General features: G+C 43.9%; 1 protein-coding gene across 1 annotated transcript in view; it reads left to right on the top strand.

Moving 5' to 3' along the window:
- Positions 1-25,388, top strand: part of STX8 (syntaxin 8) — a 1,335,619-nt gene that overhangs the window by 472,107 nt on the left and 838,124 nt on the right. Inside the window, exon 5 of the mRNA XM_078654681.1 lies at positions 17,635-17,759. Within this exon, the coding sequence (XP_078510807.1) occupies positions 17,635-17,759 (125 nt within the window). The remainder of the gene's footprint in view (positions 1-17,634; positions 17,760-25,388) is intronic.

Genomic DNA, 25,388 nt, shown 5'->3' with positions numbered 1-25,388 from the left:
CCATGAAGGATTCTTTAACGGACGCCATTTGTCCGTCATTTTAGCCGGGCACCGGTCGCCCCACCCTAACGCCGGCACAGCTTGCACCCACCTCCCTTCTTGACTCCGATGCTCTTCCAAAGCTCAGCTACCCGGCAGCATTAGAGAGGCACAGTGGGGTGGCAACCCTCACACCTTTCATCACTTGATGAGCTGTTAAGAGGTGCTCGAGGGTGACTGAGAGGAGGGGCTGCACGTTCAGGAGCAGGGGCATCCATTCAGATGCAAACAGCTCTGAATGATCATGTCTCTGCAATTTAGAGGGGCCTCACACATTCCATTTCTGCCCAGGGCCCCAAACATCCTAGACTCGGCCAGATTACACGGAGGCAGCACGTGGATCTCTTCACAGAGCTTGATTACTGTCACTAAATTGTAGGCAAACCTCGGTTCTTCAAACATGCAGTCTATAATATAATAAAATAAAGAAAAGGCGCAATCGCACCCACACTGGTTAACAAAGTATGGAGGACAATCAGTTCTCTTAGAGTATCTCCTGTAAGTACTGTACATCACAGTGGGGGGTAGCATTTTGGACAGAGAGCCTGTCTTCGTTGTCTTGTGCAGGAGGGGGCGAGGAACCCAAGATGATACTAGAATACTGCATGCCCACCCCTGTGCCCACCCTGGTGGATCCTGTTTCCCCTCCTGTGATGGCTCCTGTCCCCCTCTGTGATGGCTCCTGTCCCCCTCTGTGATGGCTCCTGTCCCCCTCCCCCCCACCTGTGATGGCTCCTGTCCCCCCCTCCCGCCTGTGATGGCTCCTGTCCCCCCCACCTGTGATGGCTCCTGTCGTCGTCCCCCAACCCCTGCCTGTGTTGGCTCCTGTCCCCCCTGTAGTGGATCCTGTCTCTGCCCTGGGTGGCTTCTGTCCCAGTCCTGGAACGGCTCCTGCAGCGAGGGTGAAGTTCTCAATGGGCCTCTTCTCAAAAAGGCTCAGCTCAAAATTAATATGAAAAGGTGGGCGAGTGAGTAAGTGAAGGGATGGTGGATGGCTGGATGAATCGTTGAACGTGTGAATGGATGAATGAAAGATTGAATAAATGGATAATGAGAGAGGATGGATGGATTGATGAGTGAGGGGAAGAATGAATGACAGAAAATGTAAATAGCTGGATGTATGGGTGGAAGGGTAGCTGGATGATGGATGAGGGGAAGGATGGATGGATGAGGGGAAGGATGGATGGATGAGGGGAAGGATGGATGGATGAGGGGAAGGATGGATGGATGAGGGGAAGGATGGATGGATGGAGGGGAAGGATGGGTGGATGAGGGGAAGGATAAATGGATGGGAAGGATGGATGGATGAGGGGAAGGATGGATGATGGATGAAAGGAAGGATGGATGAGGGGAAGGATGGATGAGGGGAAGGATGGATGATGGATGAAAGGAAGGAAGGATGGATGAGGGGAAGGATGGATGGATGAGGGGAAGGATGGATGGATGAGGGGAAGGATGGATGGATGGATGAGGGGATGGATGGAGGGGAAGGATGGATGGATGGGTGGATGATGAGGGGGAGGATGGAGGGGTGAGTGAAAGGATGGATGGATGATGAGGGGAAGGATGGATGGATGATGAGTGGGTGGGTGGAAGGATGAATGGATGGATGATGGGTGGATGGATGATGAGGGGAAGGATGGATGGATGGATGATGAGGGGAAGGATGGATGGATGATGAGGGGAAGGATGGATGATGAGGGGAAGGATGGATGGATGATGAGCTGAAGGATGGATGGATGATGAGGGGAAGGATGGATGATGAGGGGAAGGATGGATGGATGATGAGCTAAAGGATGGATGGATGATGAGGGGAAGGATGGATGGATGATGATTGGGTGGGTGGAAGGATGGATGGATGGATGGATGGATGATGAGGGGAAGGATGGATTGATGATGAGCTGAAGGATGGATGGATGATGAGGGGAAGGATGGATGGATGATGAGTGGGTGGGTGAAAGGATGGATGGATGGATGAGGAGTGGGTGGGTGAAAGGATGGATGGATGGATGATGAGTGGGTGGGTGGGTGAAAGGATGGATGGATGGATGGATGATGGGTGGGTGGGTGAAAGGATGGATGGATGAGTGGGTGGGTGAATGGTGGTGGGTGAAAGGATGGATGGGTGGGTGGGTGGGTGGGTGAAAGGATGGATGAGTGGATGGGTGGGTGGTGGGTGGATGGTGGTTGGGTGGATGGTGGGTGGGTGGGTGGATGAGTGAAATGATGGATGGATTGATGGATTGATAAGTGCAAGGGTGAATGAATGGACGTATGAGTGAAAGGGTGGATGTAAGGTTGGATGAGTCAGTGAAAGGGAGGGTAGATGGACAAAAGGATGAATAGATGTGTGAAGGAGTGAAATGATAAATGGATGAGTGATAGGGTCAATGATGGATTCATGAGTGGATGAGTAGATGGATGGGTGGGTAGATGGATGGATGGATGGAAGGAAGGTTGGCTAAGTGAAAAGGTCGATGGAGAGAGACAGGGAGGATGGATGGATGATTAAAAGAGTGGATGGGTGGCTGGATTGGTGAAAGGGTAAATGGCTGGATGGATGAGTGAATGGATGGATGGGATGAAGAGTGGATGGATAAGTGTACAGATGGATAGGGTGAAAGGGTGGATGGGTGGATAATGGATGGATGAGTGAAAGGATGGATGAAGGGATGGATGAGTGAAATGATAGATGGAAGGATACATGATGGATAGGTTTACAAATGGTTTAATATGTTTGAAAATGGCTGGGCCTACTTATATACTATTGCGCGACCTCTGATGTGTCTGTAAAAATTACCTATTGTCCTGAAGTTTTGTCCTGAATTTTGACCCTTTGTCCTGAATTTTTACACTCAACGTCCTGAATTTGCACCAATGCCAGTTGGTCACCCTAAAGATAAGAACACTAAGAAAGGACTACAGACACCACGTAGTCATATTGAAATAAGTATAAATATACAACAATTGCCTGATCAGAGGGAAAGCATAATGTATCATCGGTGTATAGAGTCATTTTAATTTGGCCACTGTTTGTGGTTATTTCATGGTAATCTTTTGTATGAGAGGCTCCAGTAATAGAGAGAAAACTAACGGGGATAGGGGGCAACACTGTCTTGTCCCTGTAGATCTGACGAGCAGTCATGGGAAGAGAGAAAGCCTCCCCTTTAAAGGCCCTCCTTTGAAAAGCCCCAGTGAGCCGGGACCACGAGGAGCTGCGCACTCGAACCCGTGTTTCAGCCCTGACCTCTGCACCATTGAACCCCTGTGTTGTGCGCACAAACGATGCTATATACGAATACAGTGAATCACATAGGGCAATTAGCAGACCGCGAGTCTGCTGCATGGTGCGACCGTCGATCCACCTCAAGCAGGGAGCTCGACGTTACCCCTGCGGAGGCCGAGGGCTCTGACCTGTATATCGGTTGTGGCTTTATTTTACTGCCGGCTTAGTCACTTCGAGAAGTGACTCTCTCAGCGGATCCCAACCTGTGATCGGCTCGCCTCTTTGACCCTTCACTAACCCACCCTCTGACATCAATCCGTCCTGGGACAGTGGCCTCCCCCTCCCCCTCTCTCCTGGAAGAGAAGAGATGCCATTGACAGAAGTGAACAGGGAAGGAAGGCGGCTGGTGGCATGGCTGCGTTTTCTATAGCTCATAGAAACGCGGCTTTCATCTATCGCACCCTCTCCCCATTCCACGTTCAACCTGGCCATTACACGACTGGGCAGAGGAAGTGCTTAATGTATGCCGGCGGTTGCAGGTAATGGGAGCCAGCACCCAATTTTCGGGACCGGGACTTACATCAGCAGGCATTGACTTAAAAAAAAGGAGATTTAAAAAAAAGGAATAGGAGAAACACGAAGTAAGATCTAGGTAGGAAAGCAGTGATAATGAGAAAGATCTGGGCTGAAAAGGAACTAGCGAGATAAATAGACAGTAAGCGTAGCGTGGTGGTTGAAAAGGCGTGAAGTGGAACCAAGACTAGTCCGCCTTGGCGTCGGCGATCGGCACGTGTGATTTTTTAAAATAACGCATGGAGGAAGAAATATGGAGTTTTGCAGACAATTCTTATTTTAAAGTTGCAAACGAGTGTTCCCTTCCATTGCCAGCAGATGGCTCTCGGTCGCTGCAAATAGAAACGTTGCCCACAATAGCACCAGCGAATACTATATGTGCTCAAATAACAGATGAGTTAATTTGCTGGGCACCTACCTGCTCGAGGATGCAGTGATACAGACCAGCTTATCGTTCTCGAGGAAAGGCCACCACCCTTATCCTCAAGCCACACAGACAGAACTGACTTGCTCTCGAGCGCCCGGCACATTTGCACGTTAAATGTGGCTTAAAAAGGGGCTGAACGTGGGCTTTATGATATTGTTAACCCATGGAAATGTATTGACTGCTACCATACATCTTTGACTTTATTTCCTTTTGTGACCGAACATATGGTTGATGTCTTGCTTTCCAACTAGCTTGGTGCTCTAGTACCATGGCATATCATTAAAGGAGATATTTAAAGTGCTCAACACTTTCATCAACCTCGTGCCAGCTGTCAAGAAATTCAGGCTTCACAAGAACTATGCAATTCTCTTGTAGGCTATTTTAAGGACAACATTAAAGTGATCTACCAGAATTATCCTAGCTCGCTCGATCAGGCACATGAGGAGTCTAACTCTAATTCTTCCCCCTGTTAACTGTGTCTATAGCTTAGGAAAGTTTAATTCTTTTCCTGAGCTAATTCAGAGATCTCTCGTAACAGCTAAATCTGGCTCTCCTCTGGACACATGTCCCCCCAAGGATTTCACCATTACTTTCTAATCAGCTCGCCCCTCTATATGCTGTTTGTTCAGCTTATCAGTTAACACCGGCGAAAATCCATTTGGCTTGGAAAGCTTCTCAGGTAACGCCTATACAAAAGAAGGCCAATGTGTCACCCACAAACCTTACAAACTATAGGCCCATCTTGCTGCTTCCACTTCTTGACAAATTGTTGGAAGGCCAAATAAACAAACCACTTACGGACCTTTCAGAGGGCAATAAGATACTGGGCCAATCACAATCACGGTTCAGGTCCTCACATAGCACAGAGACTGCCTTAGTGGTGGTCACTGATCACACAAGACTCTCAGTGCCAATACACCATCTATACTCGTCTGTTGGATTTATCTGCATCATTTGACACTCTATCCCACTCCAGGGTGTTCCAAAGACTGTTTCAAATTGAAATCCATGGGACAGCCTTACAGTGGTTGGTGATATAAAAACAAACAGAGCTCAAACCATTTCCCTGGGTTCTTTCAAATCACATACCATGTGGATAGACAAGTGGGTCCCTCAGTGTTCATGTTTAAGCGCTTCGCTCTTTAACCTATATTTGTCCCCCTTGCCAAAATTGTCAAATCCTTTTGATTTGAAATACTGGCCTTTGCCAATGACACACAGCTGGTCATCTCTTTTGACAAAGACCTGGTCAAAGTAAAAGAACATTTTTCTACAAGGATGAAAGCCATTGCAGCCTAGATGACTAATAATTGGCTTCAATTGAATGCAGAAAAAAACAAGATTATGCTGTTTGGTAAGGCCCAACAGCTCTGGTCTTCCAATTGGTTGCCTTCAGAACTAGGTGCTGGCCGAAACCTAAACAGGTAGTTAAGAACTTGGGTGTCCAATTTGACCAAGCCCTAAGATGAAAGAGCAGGTTCTGTCTACCACTGGCACCTGTTTCCACATGATGCGCCTGTTGAGGAAAGCCTTTCCTTTCCTTACTCTTTTGGCGAGGAAAACCTTGATTTAGGCACTTATTATCAGCAGATTGGATTATGGCAACGCATTATGAGCATCTACATATTCTACTTTATTCCACCTGATTCTACCTCCATACCTCTTCTGAGATCCTTACATTGGTTGCCTGTAGGTAAAAGAATAATCTTTAAAATCTGCTGTCTCGCTCACTACTCGTTAATGGGGGACGGCCCAACTATTTATAGCTGAAGCTCAAACGTTATTGTCCAGTCAGACTTTTGAGATCCAGTGATAAAGCTTTGTTCACTGTCCCACGTGTCAGAAGATCACATTCCGGTGCTAGGTCTTTCTCGTATTTGGTTCCCTTTAATGGAATGAGTTGCCACCTCACATTCAAATGTGTACAGGCCATAATAAATTAAGGAAACTGTGTTTCTTCCTATGCCTGCGATCTGTCCTAGTGCTGAGCTACCCCTCCCGAGGTGATTCATACGCAATATCAAATTAAATTAACATAACATGCTATTTACATTGAAAATGAGAAATGCATGGCCTTCATTAGTACGACATAACCATCACTTTGAAGAATGCACGCACAAAGTAAAGCTAAATGAGCAAAACAGTTAGGGCCGGTCCCTCAATTTATTTAAATTTCTATATAAATTCATTTGTAAGCCACATTTTGTACATCTGTTTTTTGGCACTGAGAAAAAAGTTAGCTATATCCTTATCAAGGGGCGGCTCCTCTGCTATGGCCGAGGAGCGTCGCCCCACTGCTTTCAAGCAGGGCAGAAGCAAAAACATAAAATGATAATAACCTTCTGTTATTTTTTTTTTGTTTGGCTGCTTTGCGGGTTGGTGGGTGGGTGGTGCTGCTCTGCGAGCAGGGCAGTGGAGGAGTGGTTTACCCACTCCAGTGCGCAGTGACTGTTTGGTCGACCTTCTTGGGCTGCCCAACCCAGTCATGCACACTTTCCCACTTCCTCATGCAGGCTGCATTATAGCCTGCATGGAGAACAGGGCCACCCCTACAGTCGCTGGTTGAGAGCTGTGTCATGACGCTCAGACCAATCACAACTCTGCAATTGCAGCGTTGTGATTGGTTTAGAGGAGGGAGCCTGGCTGCCTGCTTCCTATTCCTGAAATCGGATGCAGGAGAGCAGGAACAGCGACTCAGGACCGGGCGGCGGCAAGGTAAGTGATTTTTTCCCCTCTCCCTCAATCACGACCACCCCCGCGATCCCCCCATAACCCGCCCCCTGCAATAGTCATAAATCAGGAAGGCTGTGATCTCTCATCTTTAACTGCTGCTGAGTTCTGGAGTAGCTTGAGTCTCTTGTGCACTATATGCTTGCCATGTAGAGAGTGAGATATTTTTACTGATAGCATGACGAGTTCAGACTACTATCATCTTAAAAGTGGATTGAAAAAAGCCCATTACATTTTATTTGGGATAAAGTACCACAGAGGAGTTCCACCACATGCCATAGACACAAGGTCAAAAGGCGAGTTTCTTTATAACACCTCTGTAACTTGCTGTGATTTGCGATATTCTTTTTAGGTGTGGTAGGGATACTTTATTCATGTATTCCCAGGCCAGAGATCAACCTTCTTTGCCCCACCCCCCCAGTACTTTGAACTGTATCCGTGCTTTAAATGTGAAAACAAAGTGCTGGTACTCCTCAAATTGATTATGGTGGGCCTTATAGGGCAGATGGGGGCTTGTCTGAGAGTGGCTGCAATGTAGCATTGCAGTGAGGATGTCTCGTGGATTTTTGTGAACTCCATCTCCATGAGGCCCACGTTGTATTCCTGGTTGCCTAACTGCACAAGTCTTGTGTTTTCAGACAAATTAGCTTACATTGCACTTCGTCATTTTCCTTTTCTGACACAACTGACATTGGTACAGAGGAACTGTAATGTCCCACATCCAAGCCTCAGGGCACTTGGATTGTTTTCCTGAGCTAATAGGGACTTGGATATGAAAAGAACATGGGGCAAATTATTATGAGGACCTGGAATAAGAAAATGCCAAACTCATGCATACCCTTTAATAACTCAAAAAAACGTAATAAATAAATGTATGAAGATTTAACATTAAGAATGACTCTAAATTATGACATTTCTCAAGTAAATCATTTAAGCCTTTTATATTTATAATCCATTTAGTACAATTAGTTACACAATGTCAATACAGATTTCATTAGAAAAACATATGCTGATTACCCAGGGGATAATAGAGATAGAATACATAGGAGAATCAAATTAGGCATTTAGGTTATGCAAACAAATTACGCAGAGTTGAAAGGTAAGGAGTCACAGGATTGAGTCCATAACTCACCAGCCGAAGGTTATACCTGCACCCTTTACCATCTGGTAAAGTACAGGATGAGTCAGTTCTAAAGTTCAGTTCGAAATAGGATTGGCATAGGTAATCACAGTTCAGTTCGACAGCATGCCAGGGAGGGAAATTGAAAATGATAGCCAGCCCCAACTCCTCCTCCATGGGGGCATTTATACCTCCAAAGTTCTCAGTTTATGCCCACAAAGTATCAGTTCAATCATACGTGATGGTTTTCATTGGTCGTTCACAGTGAGCCGCTCATGGTGTGATTAATACCTCACTAAAAATTTGGAAACATTAAGTAATCCTTTTGTTGAATTATCATTTCAACAATTTAATAATTTGTATCCGTTCCTCTGAAGTTAAGTAATTTTAGTTTATGCACTGTCTGTCTGTTCCCAGAAGATTTCTCTGGGTTTGCTACTGTATCGATACATGTCTGTCAAAAGTGTTGCTAAAACAGAAAAGTCCTGCTGTTAATAAGCAAGAAAAGAAACACTCGGAAAACTTCTCATAGCATCTATAATGACTGCTTCAGCTAGATTCTGCTTGTTAAAAGAAAAGAGGAAAAAGCAGTCAAGGTCTGCATGAAAACGCATCAAAATCATTACGACATTAAGATTAATATAAATCACACAGTGAGAATAGTTCAATTTTCTTAGTATATTCACTCGCTATTCTTTACTTCAAGGGTTACAGGTCAATATTAGGCACCATTAAACAAACAAAAAAACACTCACATGTTCTATTTTCCGAACAGATAAATATGTAGGTCATGCTTGTCACTTAAATTACATTTCACACATTGCTAGTGAAATGCAGCAATACTCAAACTATTAACCATCTTTAACCTATAATATTTATTCACTTTCATGTAATTCATTATGTAAGCATTTTTCATTAAAACCCGTTAAGTAATCAGCAGCACACTTCTAAATAATTTTTATTTTCCAAACATATGTCTACATTTCACTGAGCATTATAATTATTTCACTTCTCTATTTATTTTTCATATTTTCTTTTTACATTTCAGAAAAATTTTCTGCATGCATTACTGTGCAGTTAAGAATCTCATGTTTTAGTCGTAGTTCTATTTCTGCACACGTTGTTAAAATTGGTACCGTAAATCTCATCAAATAGAGAGAATTGATAGAGGCAACTGTCTTTAAACTTCCACGCTCCATCACTGCACAAGTCTTGTGTTTTTAGGCAAATTAGTTTATCTTGCACTCTCAGGTTCCTTTTCTGACACAACTGACATGGGTACCGAGGAACCTGTAATGTCCCACATCCACACCTCCGGTCCCTTGGTTTGTCGCCCGCTCTATCAGGAGGCTAAGATAATTCAACACAAGCTTAGTACCTCCCTTTTGAGATCTCGGTGCTGTAATTCAAGGTTCAGGTATTTAGTTGCGGCAATCTACACTATGTAGAGTATGTGTGTACCAAAGCACATTTAAACAGTAATCATTTACTCATTTTTATAATAGTACATTTTCTTAAGGTCTTGTGGATTTTCAGTGTTGCTAATAAGGAATACAGTTCACTACAAGCAGTCTTAATAGTAAAGATTTGATCAGAATCAGACACATTAGAGGCTGAAACTTTGCTCTCTGGATTCTAACCCAGTGGCTAAAAGTACACAAGTTCTCAGATCTTTCTTGCAAGCAATAACGGAGCCCGCACATCGATTCTGTTCACTGTTTAACATGCCTGATGACAGTCTCTCACAGACTAACACATTTCAAACCTACCTGCTTCCCCAGCCCCAGATTTCCCACAACCACTACTTCCAAAACAGTTAAAAAAATATACTTAAATAGTGGCAGGCAGCAAGATGCACGGCAGGGGCGCCCACGCCTGTTGAAATTGAGTGTGAGGAATAGCTATAAGTTTGTCTCCTCCAGGTTTGCAACTACACGTGGACTTGTGACGGAAGAATGGGCACATACACTCCGACTGACACTTGTAACACCATTCAGTAATCTTTTTTTAATAAATGCAGTTGGGTTACTGCTTATGTCTACAGTGCCGCAACTCACTGTCTCCCGATTCAACCTGGAACTCGTCTACCAACACCTACCTACATTTGGATTTTGTATGTGTCGTGAATCCAGGGTGTAGTGAAATAGTAGTGCTACTAGAGCAGATTAAATCGTTTTATGGCTCTTCTTTACTTTCATCTCTGGCATGAAGGTCATCGCAGGCCATATGGAGAAACCAGTAACTTCAGCAAGAATAATCTGCAATAACATAGCTGTGGGAGGAGGACCAAAAGAATAAACGGCCTAAAACGGTTTCAGAGAAAAAGAAAAAATATTAAAATTGCAAAGAAAAAAGAAATCGGAGGCAAATGGAGTGAGACAGCACAATAAATAAAGTAAAATGAAAATAATGAAAGAAGGTAGGCAAAGGAAACCATGAAAGAAAGAAGATAAACAGGGGGAAAACTGAAAAAATTGACGAAGGAAGATATGAGAATGAAGTGTGGAAAAGAAAATGAAGGAAATTTTTTTTTTTTTAAATTGAAGAAGTGAAAGACAGAAGGCAGAAAAATATAATGAAATAAAGAAAAATGTGAGGTAAAAGGATGGGCGACTGAAGGAAAGAAGAGAAAGAATTAACAAGTGGAAGGAATAATAAAGGAAAAGATGCAAAGAAGGTACGAAATCAAATGAAATGAAATGAAAAACATATTTATAGAGCGCTAGCAGCTGCCCTGAGGCGTCCAGGCGCTAAAAATTACCATCAGTGCTCAGGAAAAAAGGAGGGGTGAGTCAACTATTGATTGAACAAAAGAGTTTTAAGTTTCTTGCGGAAACTCAGGAGGTTAGAGTCTGCTCTAAGATGAAGTGGTAGAGTGTTCCAGATTTTCGGGGCATTATATGCGAAGGATCGACCTCCGGTCCTCACTCTATAGATTCTTGGGATTTGGGCTAGAAAGGCATGTGCGGATCGGAGAGCTTTGGAGGGTTCATATGGCGATACCAGCGAGTGATTGATCTCTGGGCCTGATTTCCAGTACGCCTGATGTGCAATGCACAGAGATTTAAACTTGACTCTCTCCCTGATGGGGAGCCAATGTAATGTTCTTAAGCCAGTTTTTATTGAAATTCTCCGAGGAATGCCAAGTAAGGTACGAGCAGCACAGTTCTGAGTGCGTTGTAGTTTTTGTAAGGTGTATTCCGGTGCCCCAAGGTACAGAGCATTGTTAAAATCCAGGCGGGATTGAATTAAGCCCTGAATGACTATCTGTCTTGCCTCGAAGGGAAGAAGTGGTAGGATTTTTTTTACCATCCTTAGGAGGCCAAAACAGGTCGCAGAGACTTTAGTTGCCTGCATGTCGAAGGTCAGCGATTTATCTATCCACACCCCCAGGCTTTTGATGTTGTCTCTGGGGGTGGGAGCTGTGCCCATGCTCAGAGGCCATGACATCTCCAAGGTGGAGAGTGTTGGAGGGCCTAGAAGCATCAGCTCAGTTTTATCATCGTTGAGCTTCAGACAAGATTTAGTCATCCAACTCTTGACATGCTCGAGACAGGTTGTTAGGTTGGACTGCGGTAGTGGGGTACTCCTTTGTGCGAGAGAGACCACTAGCTGGGTATCATCCGCATAGGTGATGATGTTAATACCATGCGGACGTACTATTCCAGCCAGCGGTCTCATATAGGCATTAAAGAGCGTAGGGCTCAATGAAGAGCCCTGCGGAACCCCACATCCCAGAGGCTTCTTCGAAGAGACCGATGCGCCTTCAAAGACCTGAAAGGTTCGGTCTGATAAAAAAGAACTGAGCCACTCCAGGGCTTCTCCCGAGATTCCCATATCGAGGAGGCGGTCCAAAAGTATTTTATGGTTGACCGTATCGAAGGCGGCGCTCAGGTCAAGGAGGATCACTGCCACTGACCCTCCCTGATCGAGTATCCGCCTAGTCTCTTCTGTCACTGCCAACAAGGCTGTCTCCGTGCCGTGTTTTGGGCGAAAGCCAGTCTGAGATATGTCGAGCAGATGGTTATGCTCGAAGAACTGGGTTACACTGATGTTGATGTGTTTCTCTAAGATCTTGGTAGCCCAGGGAAGCAGTGATATCGGGCGATAGTTGTTGAAATTAGTTGGATCAAGGGTGTTTTTTTTTACCAATGCTCGGACCATGGCGTGTTTCCAGGACTGTGGGACTGTCCTACTTGCGATGGAAGAATTCAACATCAACGAAGGAATGAGAGCAGCATGATAGTAATAAAGGGATATGCGGAAAGATTAAAAAAAGGACAGATTGAATTAGAGAAAAATTAGAAAGAAAGAAAAATGTAAAGAAAGAATGAAGTACACAAAAACAAAAGTAAGATTATAGAAAGAAGCATAAAGTAAAGAAAGATGATGGAAAGGATGAATGAGAGAAATAAGGCAACACTGGTACATGTGTAGTTTGGGCCAAATTCCTTTAATATCATGTAATAATATTCATCATGTTGCACCATTTTCTGCAAATTTTTCCCAGAGTTCCAATTGCTTTGGTGTTTCATAGGAAGTGTTGGGTTCCCCACTTTACTTACACGTTTATTGCCGTATATGGGTCAAGCCAACAATTACTTTATTCGATCTACATAAGACCTTAAAAGTGCATGGAAAAACGAAAACATACCTTGGCTGTATTCAGTCAACAACTAAAATATTAAAAGACAAAAAGAAGAAAAGTACTGATTTTAAAGGTAGTGCAACCACAAACAAACAAATATTCCTTTGTAATCCCAGCACTCTAGTTATGTCGACAATAACTTTGATATAAAAGTCCATCAGGGTAACTCATATTGCAAGCAGTTACTCAGTCGATTGTTGTTGTTTTTTTTTTAACGATCAAAATGTATTACTGTCCAAAGCATTAACATGATATAGTGCAAGGTACAAATGACAGAAAAAAAGTGCTCTCAGGTGTATACTTAACTATGTCCTAAAACATTCACCCATAAAATGATTAAAAATACCCCATCATTATATATACCATTTGCCACAATCCACAGATAAAAACTCAAACCATCCTCCTAAACCCTTACATTTTTTTTGGGAGCCATTTTAAGGACTCCCCTATTGCAATTAAGAATCTCCCTATTACATATACCACTTTTAAGCAATTTATATTTACTAGTAGGCTAATGGCTTGATCCCGATTAATAATTCTATTGCTACTAAAAACTGGCTTTAGAAACTTTTCCGTTCATCTAAAAACCACAAATAATGTATTATAACCTTATAGCCCGCCGTAGCGGGCTATACCAGATATTAAAGGCGCGCTGGAGTGTTAAAGGTCCCAGCCGAAGGCGAGGGACTTTAACAAGGCAGCAGGATTAATAGCCGGTATAGCCCTGCTATGAAGGGCTGTAAGGCTATTAGAACATTCTGCCACTAGAGAGCAGAATGTTCTAACAAATTAAACAAAGGCTTCAGGGAGCGCGAGGGGATTGAATCCCGTCAGGCTGCCTGAAGCCTTTGTTCACAGCCACAAAGAAGCATTGGAATGTTGGAGCTCCAGGCTTATATCAGCCATTATAAGCCCGGAGCTACTCCATTGTTTTCAATGGAGCTTCCAACGTTCCAATGTTTCAATATAGCCTTATAGCCCGCCTCAGTGGCTATACAGGCTATTAAAAGCCAGCTCCAGCGTTAATGGCCTGAGCCAAAGGCGAGGGCCTTTAACAAGGGACGGGACTTTAATATATAGCCCAGCTACGAAGGACTATAAGGCTATTAGAACATTCTTCCACTAGAGGGCAGAATGTTCTAACAAATAAAACAAAGGCGTCTCGGAGCCCGAGGGGGTTTAAATCCCCTCGAACTCCAAGAGGCCTTTGTTCACAGCAATAGCTGTGAACAAAAGCAACATTGGAATGTTGCTCTGCGGGCCTTTACCGGCTCTTAGAAGCACACAGCACTCCATTGTATTCAATGGTGTTCTCCACATTCCAATGTTCTAATATAGCCTTATAGCCCGCCGTAGCGGGCTATACCGGCTATTAAAGGCCCGCTGAATCGTTAAAGGCCCGAGCCGAAGTCGAGGGACTTTAACGAAATAGCGGGACTTTAATAGCCGTATAGCCCTGCTACGAAGGACTATAAGGCTATTAGAACATTCTGCCACCAGAGGGCAGAATGTTCTAACAAATTAAACAAAGGGTTCTCGAAGCTCGAGGGGATATAAATCCCCTCGAACTTCGAGAAGCCTTTGTAGAACAATGGAATGTTGCTCAAGGCCCGTAGAAGCAGGGAGCACTCCATTGTCTGCAATGGAGCTCCCAACATTCCAATGTTCTAATAAAACATGAAGCCCGCTACTTTTTACTTTCAGTCCACATGTACATAAGCCCTGTTAATTTCTCATTACTGCTTTGATCTTTATATCAGTGTAACAAGGATTAAGCCTGACTCGAAATCTTGATACAGCATTCCTTAACTTGAGACTTAGCAGGGCCTCAATATAAGGGAACACATCTTCATTACTCCAGCCCATAACCAAAAACCGTGTCGATGGTTCCACCACAGATATTGCAGGTCCTCCTCCTTGTAATAGCATGTAGATCCTGCTCGGGGATCGATTGCCCTTCCTCCCATCAATCTGACACCAGTAAGGGCCCAGCTCACTTTTCTCTATCTTTTTTTACAGAGGTATGATATTTTAAAATTACCTTCCCCATTTAATCTCTGCCAAAAAATAACGTAGCTTGCATCCCCTGGTATCTCCAGGCTATTAACTGGCATTCCACTCTTATGGCCATATATGGGACAAAGTGAGGGATATTTTATTTTCCTGGCTACACCCTTTTGGTGAGAAATGACAGGTGCCAGCCTCTATGTCATAGTTGCAAAACCTAAGTGTCACCTTTTTTGCCGTTTTGTGCAGCATGAACTTGGCCCAGGGGCATTAGAGTGCTTTATTTGAGAAGCAGAAGTTTTACATGAAAGCCTAGATTTTTGTTTTTAAGTTACGGGTTGTTAAGTGATTTGCAGAGAATGTTGAGCCACTGCCAGGATTCAAGCCTGGTTCCCCAGTTCCAATGTGGGCATATCTGGCCGGTAGACCACATCTCTTTGTTTCTGTTGCACAGCCATTTAGAGTGTAAGGTCACAGTAGCAACTCAGTACCAGAATGCACTGTGTATTTCACAGTGGCTCACAAATACACGCCATCTAAAAGCCTCGTTTGAGCTTGAGCCCGCATGCCACTAGAGTACCAGTATTCTCATTGCCCTAGGAGAAGTTTGCGTACTCAATGAGAGAAAACTGAGAAGTACCGGTACTCGGGACCGGCCATACAAAACACTGGGCTGTATTATTAAAGTAGAACATGGGCTTGTTTTGTACCACTGTCCTAGGTACAGACGGGAGCCGTGCTACATAGTAACACCTCCCCCACCCCCACTTCCCAAAAGTTCCTGTAAGAGTTGAAACAGAGAGCAAGTATCAGCCATGCAGCTGCTCTGTCTTTGCCCACTTGTATCCCCCGAGCCTTGACAGCGGCATACCATGACCTCTACAATGAGGTGTGTAGTCAGTGTCATTGTGCAGGGTGCCCCTGAATGTATACTGGTGGAGCGCCCACTGCTGCGCTGTCTGCGTAAGCCCTAGGGATCCTTTTGCTTCCCCTTATGAAAGAGATAATCCAGTTGGAGATATTCCGAATACATTATATATTTATATATGTATATAAAATGTATTCATATCAGTATGTCAGAATGCAGCTTATACTATGTTGTAAACATGCTGTGAGCCGTTTAACCAAAGTCGAGCTACGTGATATAAAATGTGAGGTAAAATGCGTATACATTTCTCCTCTAAACTTCAGTTGCCCAATACACTGCTATCCGAAACTTTCTTATTAGCCAATGGTTTTTAAAAAGAAAGCTCAGAAGAAAGGGTTAATCCCTTTGATTGGTAATGATGATGTCATGATGTTATGCTTAGAGACGGTTAGTTCTACTACCAGTCAATGTAATGTTCCCATGGGATGTAATAAGCTGCTAAACGAAAGTAGTAATGCAATTTTCTAATTACAGGTCGGTAATGACGTTACACCTAGACTCCAATAATGACATTAGTTGCAGGTTTCTGAATAGATATCACACACTTTAACATACATTAGGTGTAATTTCGATTGTTTGTATTGAGAGCTGGAGTCGTTGCTTCTTTCTCAATAAATCGAGTGAGCAGAAGGAACGTGATGATATCCCATCAATGGATTTTGCTCAGGGCTGCTGTACGAAATATATTGTATGGTGCTGCTGCTTGAAACGATACTGAAAAGGATTTAAAGTAGCAGCGAGGTGTACTCTCGTACTGTGTGTTTATTGTCCGCGTGGAGGTATCCACCATAAGGATGGGAGAGGCAGCTAACCCTTACCTTTGCATGTCACACATTGGGGCTAGTTGTGATGTTTTTTTTTTTTGTTAAGTTGGCAACATTCTTTAGGCTGCTGTATACACTAAAACGAATGTGAGTGCTCAAGATTCAGATTTTATGTCATTGAACGTGGCTACTATGGCAAAAGCAAGCGCAAACGTAATCAATACAATGCTGTATGATTTGCTTTGTGTAATCAAGGTGGCCATTTGACGGAGATAAAAGTATTCAAGTAATTAATAAGCCTGGGCGATGAACTCTGCTCTGTTTGCAGTGTTTGTGGAGTTTTTCGCACTCCGCGGAGCTCGCAGAGTTCCAAAAAACTTAGCATAGCGGAGCAGAGTCTTTTCCTCGATTGCGCTTGCCAACTGAAGTTGGCAAGCATGAAAAACCCAACGCTAGATCACTTCCCGCGCCTTTTCTCAACACGGGCGGTTGCGGATGGTCGCTACTGCTCGCTTTGAGAAACCTTCCGTTCGCGTTGAGGAAGCTGCCGCATGAGTAGAACTTCTACTTGAGTGTCAGAAAGAAGCAGCACCCTCTTGCACAGTGCGAGATGCCTTAAAAATCCATGCGAACGGCGAGAGGTAATCCACCATGCCACTTGCTGAACTTCGCGTAACTTGGCGGAGATCCGCAAACTCCTCGAACTCCGCCCAGGCTTAGTAATTAAACACATTTACATCCTAAATTCGCAAAGGCATCATTATGTGAATCATTTTGTATGGTAAATATTCAGAGTGTTTTAGAGAGTCTCTGTCTAGTGTACCATTGTGTGTTATATTTCTAAGAACAGTGGTATGTGGGTGTGAGGACTTTGCACATTCAAACGTTGCAGTATTGAGAGCAAGAGGGAGTAATGGCTGTATTTGTGTCTTGTAGGGGACATACTGAGGAGGGATATGGGCATTTTTCTGACATGGAGTAGGTTTTGGAGTAGATGCAGTATGTGGGAAAGGGAGTTCCTGATGCGGGGGGCACACTCATAGAGTGTGTTGTTTGTTTATTTTATTTCATGGTGCACTGGTCCTCTATTAAACGTTGTGGAGATGTGTCGCAGAAACTCGGCAGCGTGGCTCTCTTTGTGTAATGCACATCATTTTTTGGTTGTGTTCCAGGTCAAGTTTAATGGCTCGTGGTGGAACCCAGGGTGTCAGCAACCCCTGGCTCATGGAAGAACCTGAGGAGACCAGGGGCCTTGGGTTTGGAGAGATAAAGCAGCAGCAACAGAGAATTATACAAGGTGAATATCTATCTTCTGTCTCAAAATTGGGCGAGAATCTGGTGACTGGTGCAAACTCAGTCGCAATGGGCAGGATGAGTATGCGATTTGGATGTCAACTTTATTTCTGTTCTGTGCGTGTCTACATGTTCATTGAATTAAAGATGCCCCTGTACGTCTTGTTGATTGTGATTATTTGAAGGTGCTGAACAAATAGCATATCATTTATATTTGAGCCGCATGAGTCTTAAAAGCATTACAAAAGATCGGAAAACACCATTCTCTTGTACTGCGTGTCCAAGAGAGTTAAATCAAGCACGGAGTACACTTTGGCAGAAAAGTCTTAGGCGGGAATACTTTTACTGACTGACCCTTGTTTCTGATATCAGTACTGTGTCTGAGGCGTCACGATTTTCACAGTCTTAACATTTTCCTGCTGCTACAGCAAAGCCATGTCATTCATAAGTTTTAGAAAAGGGTCCCACTCTGCATCTGCTAGACCTACTGAGCTTTGAACAAACTAAAGCCAAGGCTTTTCACACGCAGCCTCGTTTCTCGCACACTGCTTCACCGTCTCCTTTCCCGAAGTTGCCTTCTGAGAAATCTGGAAGTTGACCAACAATTTACTTAATCACAATAGCATATGGAATATAAAAACAGAATGATATATCCTGTTTTGGTACTTTCACCGCACACAATGCAGCAGTTAACCCATTTTATCCAGGAGACAGTAAAATATGACAATATTTCGCAGTTGCCTCTGAAATACTGATTTCCTCAATATGATGACAGCCCCCAAACCAATGTACAGAGCTTTAACATTGGTAGAGCTACTAGGGTTATGTGTCATGGAAGCGGGTTATCTAAATTATGTGGCAATCATGCAAATTATGTAGCAAATTTTCAGCCAGTATTGTTTTTATATGTTTGGGGTAGAAATCCCATTTTTGGTGAAATTTGGAAATTGTGGCAAATGCACTAAATCCAAAACGATGCAATAGACGCTAAAGCCACTGTATTGCATAAATCAATTGACCCTCACCATTGCCTATTGGTTTAGCAACAATGTATGAAGGGAGGTAAACAAAGCCTACAATTCTAATTTTAATGAGTGCCCTTTGTTGCTAACTGCACCAAAATAAACTTGTATTATAAAAAAATAGATAACAGATACTATATATAATGTAGTCCTGTATTGTCTATTCAGAGTTATGTGTTGACATTGACAAACCACTTAGCCTTCGGATTAACGGTTTGGATATCTTTAAAATGTAATATCTTAATGCCCAATCCGAGCACCTTTTTAAACGTTAATTTCTTAAAAACTACTGAACAGATTTTCAATAAACCAAGGCAGTGCACTTCCTTAAATAAAGTTCTACCTTCAAGCCAAATTTGGTGTAATTCCATTCAGCAGTCTTTTCAGTATCTCAGAGAAGTCTATGAGAATTAAAATGGGAAATGGCACTGTTACGACCTCCTCCCACCTTTTTAGGGCTCGCCTGCGTTGCAGCGCGAAGCGCGCTGCCGCTGGCGAGCCTTATTGTCGTTGCGAAGGCCTCCTAAGTGGTACAGACCGGTGCACGAGCAGGCACCGGTCTGTGAACGCGCGAGCCGCAGGGACCAACGTGCACGCTCACGGCGTCACGCTCCTGTCCTCCGCGTCTCTTCCTAGGCGCGCCTCTTGCAAAGAAACTCTCATAACTGGGCTGAATCACAAAACGACAATGGGCACAGTTTATTTTTCCTCCCTCTTCTATTTAATTTTCGTACCATTGCACTTCGGGCAGTTTACGGAAAGGGACGGCTTTTCAGGTAAGAGTCCGTTCTGTTAATTGATCATTTTGGGTTTAAGTGGGAATGCGCACATGGATTAAAACAATGCATTAATATTTGACTAAACCACAAACAAGCAAAAATAAGTGATAATGGTGATTTACAAAATGACAAGTACATTGATGCAAACGTTAAGATATGCCATGAGTCTGCCTTTTTATTTAAATGTGTTTTTTCAAAGATTGGCGGGGCATGTGCATGTTACAGTGTCTTTGGGGGACGCATGAAAGGTTGCGAGAATGTTCTGTACATTTGTCATGGGACCTCGGGTCCGGTTTATGCCCCTCGCTGTGTTCCTATTACAAGTAGCTCATTTCTTGGACGTTTTTTTTCGCATCCTGCTAAGATTGTGGTGAGTGTGATTTTCAACTCTCAAACGGATATCTAGTAACCCATTAAAAAACAGCAATTTATGTTCAGACATAGTTTTGAGCCAATCGTTGTGTTACAGTGTTACAAGTGAACTAAACTAAAAGCACAAAAATGTAAAATGCATTTGGTTTTAACGGTATTCTGGCTGAAAAAGTAAAACATGACATGGGAAAAACTTGCCACCTGTGGTCTAAACTGCAGAGGTGGGTGAAACTAAAGGCCTGTGGCAGTACCTTCTTTTGGAATAACAGTAAATGTGCAAATCCTAATCCAAAAATGCATCACAGCGTGTGTGCCACCAGGACTGAACATAATCTTTACGACAGAGCTGGCTCGTCGCCTTCCTCAAAAGAAAGTGTTCTAAAAGTCCGGTCAGTGAGACTTTGCTATCAACCTAGCTGTGGCCTAAATGTGTGCCTCCCACTCTCCGCTTTCTAATGCATTCCTGCTTACAGCTCATGTGATCAACGTCAATGGAGTGAGTCTGTGAGTCACTCATCTGAATAATTAAATTAGGAATGTCTTCTAGACTGCTTGATCTATTTTCCACAATTTTGGCTACAGTCTGATAAATGAGTTGTTTAACAACTATTTCTTATGCTTTGAAGCAATTAACTTAGACTTTCTCGTTACTCAAATGGGTATTTAAATGTTTCCCTCCTCTTCATTGCTTTATTTTGCTTGTGAGCAAGTGTCACTCATAGTCGCTGAAATGTCACTCATAATTACACTGTATTTATGAAAATGTCACACGTAGCAATCTGAAACCTTGGCAGTTATGCATTATTGAATATCGCGTCTTTTTAGGCGAGCATGTCAATTAATCCTTAACTTTGTCCGAATCCGCTGTATGCTGATAAACCTCTTATTAAACATACACCACTCACATATACTGTACTGCTTCATTGTGTAGAAGCTACGTGTTTGGTGCCAGTCGAATAAATGATGAACACCAGACCACCATTATTATGAAAGTCTAAGCGTGATCATTCAAACTCTCACCTTCGCGCTCTCAACTACTAGCTGTTCAACCTGCTAAAGTCTGTACACAGAATGGATCATCATGAAAAGCATACCACGGTACACTTACATCTCAAACACTGTAGATTTGCAAATAAACATCTCACGACAACATCTATCCTTATTTGTGGGAGTTGACGGGTTCTTTTCTGTCTATTCCTTTCACGCAAAGAGCTCCAGATGTGGTTTGTAGTCGAACAAATTAAAAGTTTATTTAGTTCCTGTAAGGAGGGCTTTGGTTATTGACATTAAGGCCAATCACCATAACATACTACATCTGTCATGACTTTAAACTCTGGATCTTTTTTCTCACCCACGTTCTTTTCTTTTTAAGGTGTCGGTATTTTCCAATTGTTTCTTATATTATTTAAGTGTGTTGTCAAGCCTTTTCTATGCTGCTAACCATTTTAACTCGACCCAGCGATTTACTATTCTTTTTGGTTTGGTTATGGTTTGGTTATGGTTTTGTGTAGATCAAAACTTAATTGCCTTATGACCGTGGACATATTGCTTTGTATTTTATATTTTCTAAGAGGAATACATGTTTGCTTGGTGGTTTGTGTGTGAGTTTGGTTTTTAGGGGAAAGTTACTTACTGACAAATGTATTTATCCATTGACAGAACAAGTATTTGATGGGACTTTAGTAAGTAGTTGAGAATTTGCACTGACTTGCAAAAGCTTAAAACAACCGGAAATTCGTTGATTAAAATTAAAACTGTCATTAATTCTCTAGTTCAAACCCCATGTACCCTGAATATGTTATATCATCTGAATTCATTAGACCTTTATTTATTGTATTTGCATCCAGTGTCACATGTTGATACTAGCAGCCTAATGTATTGTTCGTACATTAGACTAAATTCGGGTAGACACATCATAACTATATTGCTGTTCTTTTTGCCGCATTACCCCATTCTCTGTAGTCCAGTTTGTTTAATTTAACTCAAACAAAATTGAAACTCCTACAATGAAAACCCTGGCCTGAAAACAAGGTGTCTCTGTGAAATAAAACAATTACTTACCAGTAATCTTCATTATTCTTGTAGGTGCAAAAAATGGGAGTGAGGGAGGGATATTGGTCTGTTACAAGTAGAATTATGATTCAGGGTAATGAAGATTAGAGGTAAGTAATTATTACCCATCACCCGTCTTACTCATCCCAGTCCTTATGTATTTTGAGGATGCACCAAGTGTAAATTTGCACCAACAAGAAAAGTGAAGCCAAAAGGAAAAACTTATTGTATTCTACTAACTATTACTGCATTGCTGTTTTAAATACTACAAAACCAACATTTTCATCCATTTACTTACTGAAGTCCAGTTTTTAATGCTTTATAAATGTTTCCGGGACCTACCAGTTTGGTGCACTACAAATTTCCTTTAAAGAGGCTCCACTAATTTCAGCCCAATAAATTGATATTAATTTTGTAGAGAATCCTTGCACATTATTTGGAACCTCCTCCCAATTGACCTGTAAGCTTGGGTTATTGCTTAATTTACCCATCTATTTAAAGTGGGAGTAGAAACCTTTTTTAAGGTCTCGCCTAGCGTTGCAGCGCGAAGCGCTGCCGCTAGCGAGACTTATTAGGGCTCGCCTGGCGTTGCAGCGCTAATCGCTGCCGCTAGCGAGCCTTATTGTCGTTGTGTTGAGCCTCCCAAGTGGTACAGACCGGTGCACGAGAAGACACCGGTCTGTGAACGCGCTTCTAAGACCGCTTTGCAGGCGCCGCCACTGGCACGAGCCGCAGCGAATGGCAACGTGCACGCTCACGGCATCACGCTCGTGCCCTCCCGCGTCTCTTAGGCTGTTCTCCGCTCCAGGCGGACTTGTTTCAGAAAGCGGCATGGTTCAAGTCATTTCTTCAATGAGCGGCGGACTCCAGGCTAGAGATGTGACGAGCCAGCCCTAAGGACCGCAGAGCCTATGGTGCGTGAGGAGTTCCGAAGAAAGCCGAACGGCAAGTGATACACAAACAGGAATACTACATATTGCATAGGACCAGTCGCACCGCACCATCTATGTCGCGCTTCGCAGCCTGGGAGCCACCCGGACTGTACGTTCATCATGGCGCGTCATCTCGTACTTGTTTTAAATTGTGTAACCGCAACCCATTCCCGATACAGGAGGGGAAGCGGCAGAGACCGTGGCTTTAGGCCAACGGGAAATGCCCAGTGTTCAGTGCGCCTTGCCTCTTCCTTGTATCCCACTGCACCACACGGCAGCAGTGGTGGTTCTTGTCTCACTTCCACTGCTCTGGTATGGAGTAGTGGGCACTGCACCCAGTGAGGAACAAAGGATGCGAAGCTCGAGACAGCTGGTGCCACACGGAAGGCAAACCCGAGGAGGGAAGATGACCCAGGGACGACAGTTTAGTGAAGCACAACAAAATAAACTTCATGAAACTGTTGATGATCTGCAAGTGGCGGGCTGTCCATATGCAAGGTACAGGTTCAATTACCACAAACTAAGCCCACGGTGAGGGTGAACACTACAGTTACCGTGACACATAGCTCTAAGATTATCCCCCCCCCACCCAGTGCTCCCCACCACCAGCGCTCCCCACCGCCCCCCCCCCCAAAACATAATCTATCAGCGGTCCCAGTGCTGCCAGTCCGAGTCACATTAGCGTACAGAGGGGACCTGTGCAACCCCCCTGCCCCACCCAGACCCCCCGTGTCCCCAGGGAGTGAGATGCACAGGTGCCCCAGTGGCAGCACAGTCAGTGCCCAGTGAGAACAGATGCCGTGTCCAGACAACACTCTGCCGCTCCGGCGGCTGCTGTAAGTGAACATCTGTAAGCGGGCAGAGGGGAGGCACAGCACTTTGTGAGCAAGGGGCACAGGCGAGGTAACAAGTAGCATGCCTTAACTCGCGGTTCCGTTTGCCGCAGAGCAAGCTCTCTGTTCATTCAATGACTGGGGCAGGATACTACCCCCTACCGAGGCCACTCAGTCGGTACATAAACAATTCTCAGCCCCTTTGTCAACCCTACCCCACATCCGCCGCCAGTATGAAGGACCCCCAGACACATTACCCCAACGGGATAAACAGCCCTCCGGTGCACCAACAGCAAACTCTGTCCGTGCACACAATCCGTTATAACTGAGCCCATGACCGCTAGCGCGTCATGCACACATGTCCACACCTGGGCACACATGTACACTTCACGAGCACACAGGACAGAGAGCTCCCCCCGCCATCTTTTCCTGGATAGACTGTCAGTTCGTGCCCACCCACATCAAAGCCGTCCTGCACAGAATACATTAAAAACACATCAACCCCACCTGCCCCCAATCTATTATTATCGGTCATAGCCGGCTCCTCACGGCTAAACACTTATTCGGTCCCAAAGGCGATACCTATTGGCTATGCCAATGCTTGTGTTTGTTGGTTGCATTTGAATTTCAGGATGGAGAAAGAGTGACTCTGTGACAATTTAGAGAATTTTTGGGGGGAGGGGGGTTACGAGAACATGCAGTGTCCCTCCTAAATGGTGTTGGGTTTGGTGTTTATTCATGCTGTAGGTGGTGTATATAGGTCCAATTCTAGATATTGGATTCTTGAACACGTCACCTTCATTATATCAGAAAAGCGTGTAGGAAACCTCACGCCAGACAACAAGGAAGTGAGACTGGTTGAGTGGCAAAAAGAAAACAGTCAAGTTTTCCATCCTTCGAACTAACCCAGTTCAACTAGTTTTTAATGCCAAACGATGTCAGGATGGCGGAGGTGGAGAGGGACTCCTTAAGTACACTAACGCCGGTAATAAGACAGGACGTCGAGGCTGGATTTTCACTGTTTCGTTTTTGTCACTTTATATATCCAAACTAAACCCATGTGTACCATTCACTTGTCCTGTGTGCTTCCCCTAGTGCCTGTCACCCATCACCTGTATTCCATGCCAACCGCCCCCCGAGGGTAAACACGTAACCTAGTATGGATTGCCCAACCTTTTAGCAGTTCAAAATCGACCCTGTCAGATGTGTTTCATGGTAAGAGTTGTTATGGACTTCTTCAACTACAGCATCATCCTTTTGTAAGGTTCTGATGCTCAGGGTTCTTACTATGTGCAGAGTTGTCTCAGCGAATATTTGAATTTTCAGTTACAGTAAGCAACGCCCCAGCCACCTGCCCGGGGAACGCCCTGGCTGTCAGGAGAACACCTCTCTTGACAGCAACCTTATCAATATTGTTGTGTAGCAACGGCAGCTTGAACGACGGTTTACTGATGTTCACGCTTCTCAAAACGTCATTCAGAGTGTTTCTCTGTTCCGATAATTTCAGTAACTATTTTTCCGTCCAAAGACTCAGGCTTGGTCCATACACTAGTTTTTCTCCAAAAGCACTCTGGCGGTAGGAGAAGAGATGTGAGCACCTCTTTGAGAATGACCCCAAAAAGCAGTTTGTGGACATCGTAATT

Source organism: Lissotriton helveticus, chromosome 7 (genome assembly GCF_964261635.1).
Source record: "Lissotriton helveticus chromosome 7, aLisHel1.1, whole genome shotgun sequence".
NCBI classification, from domain to species: Eukaryota; Metazoa; Chordata; class Amphibia; order Caudata; family Salamandridae; genus Lissotriton; species Lissotriton helveticus.
The sequence above is the reverse complement of the archived record's forward strand: the minus strand, read 5'-3'. Positions and strand labels throughout refer to the sequence as shown.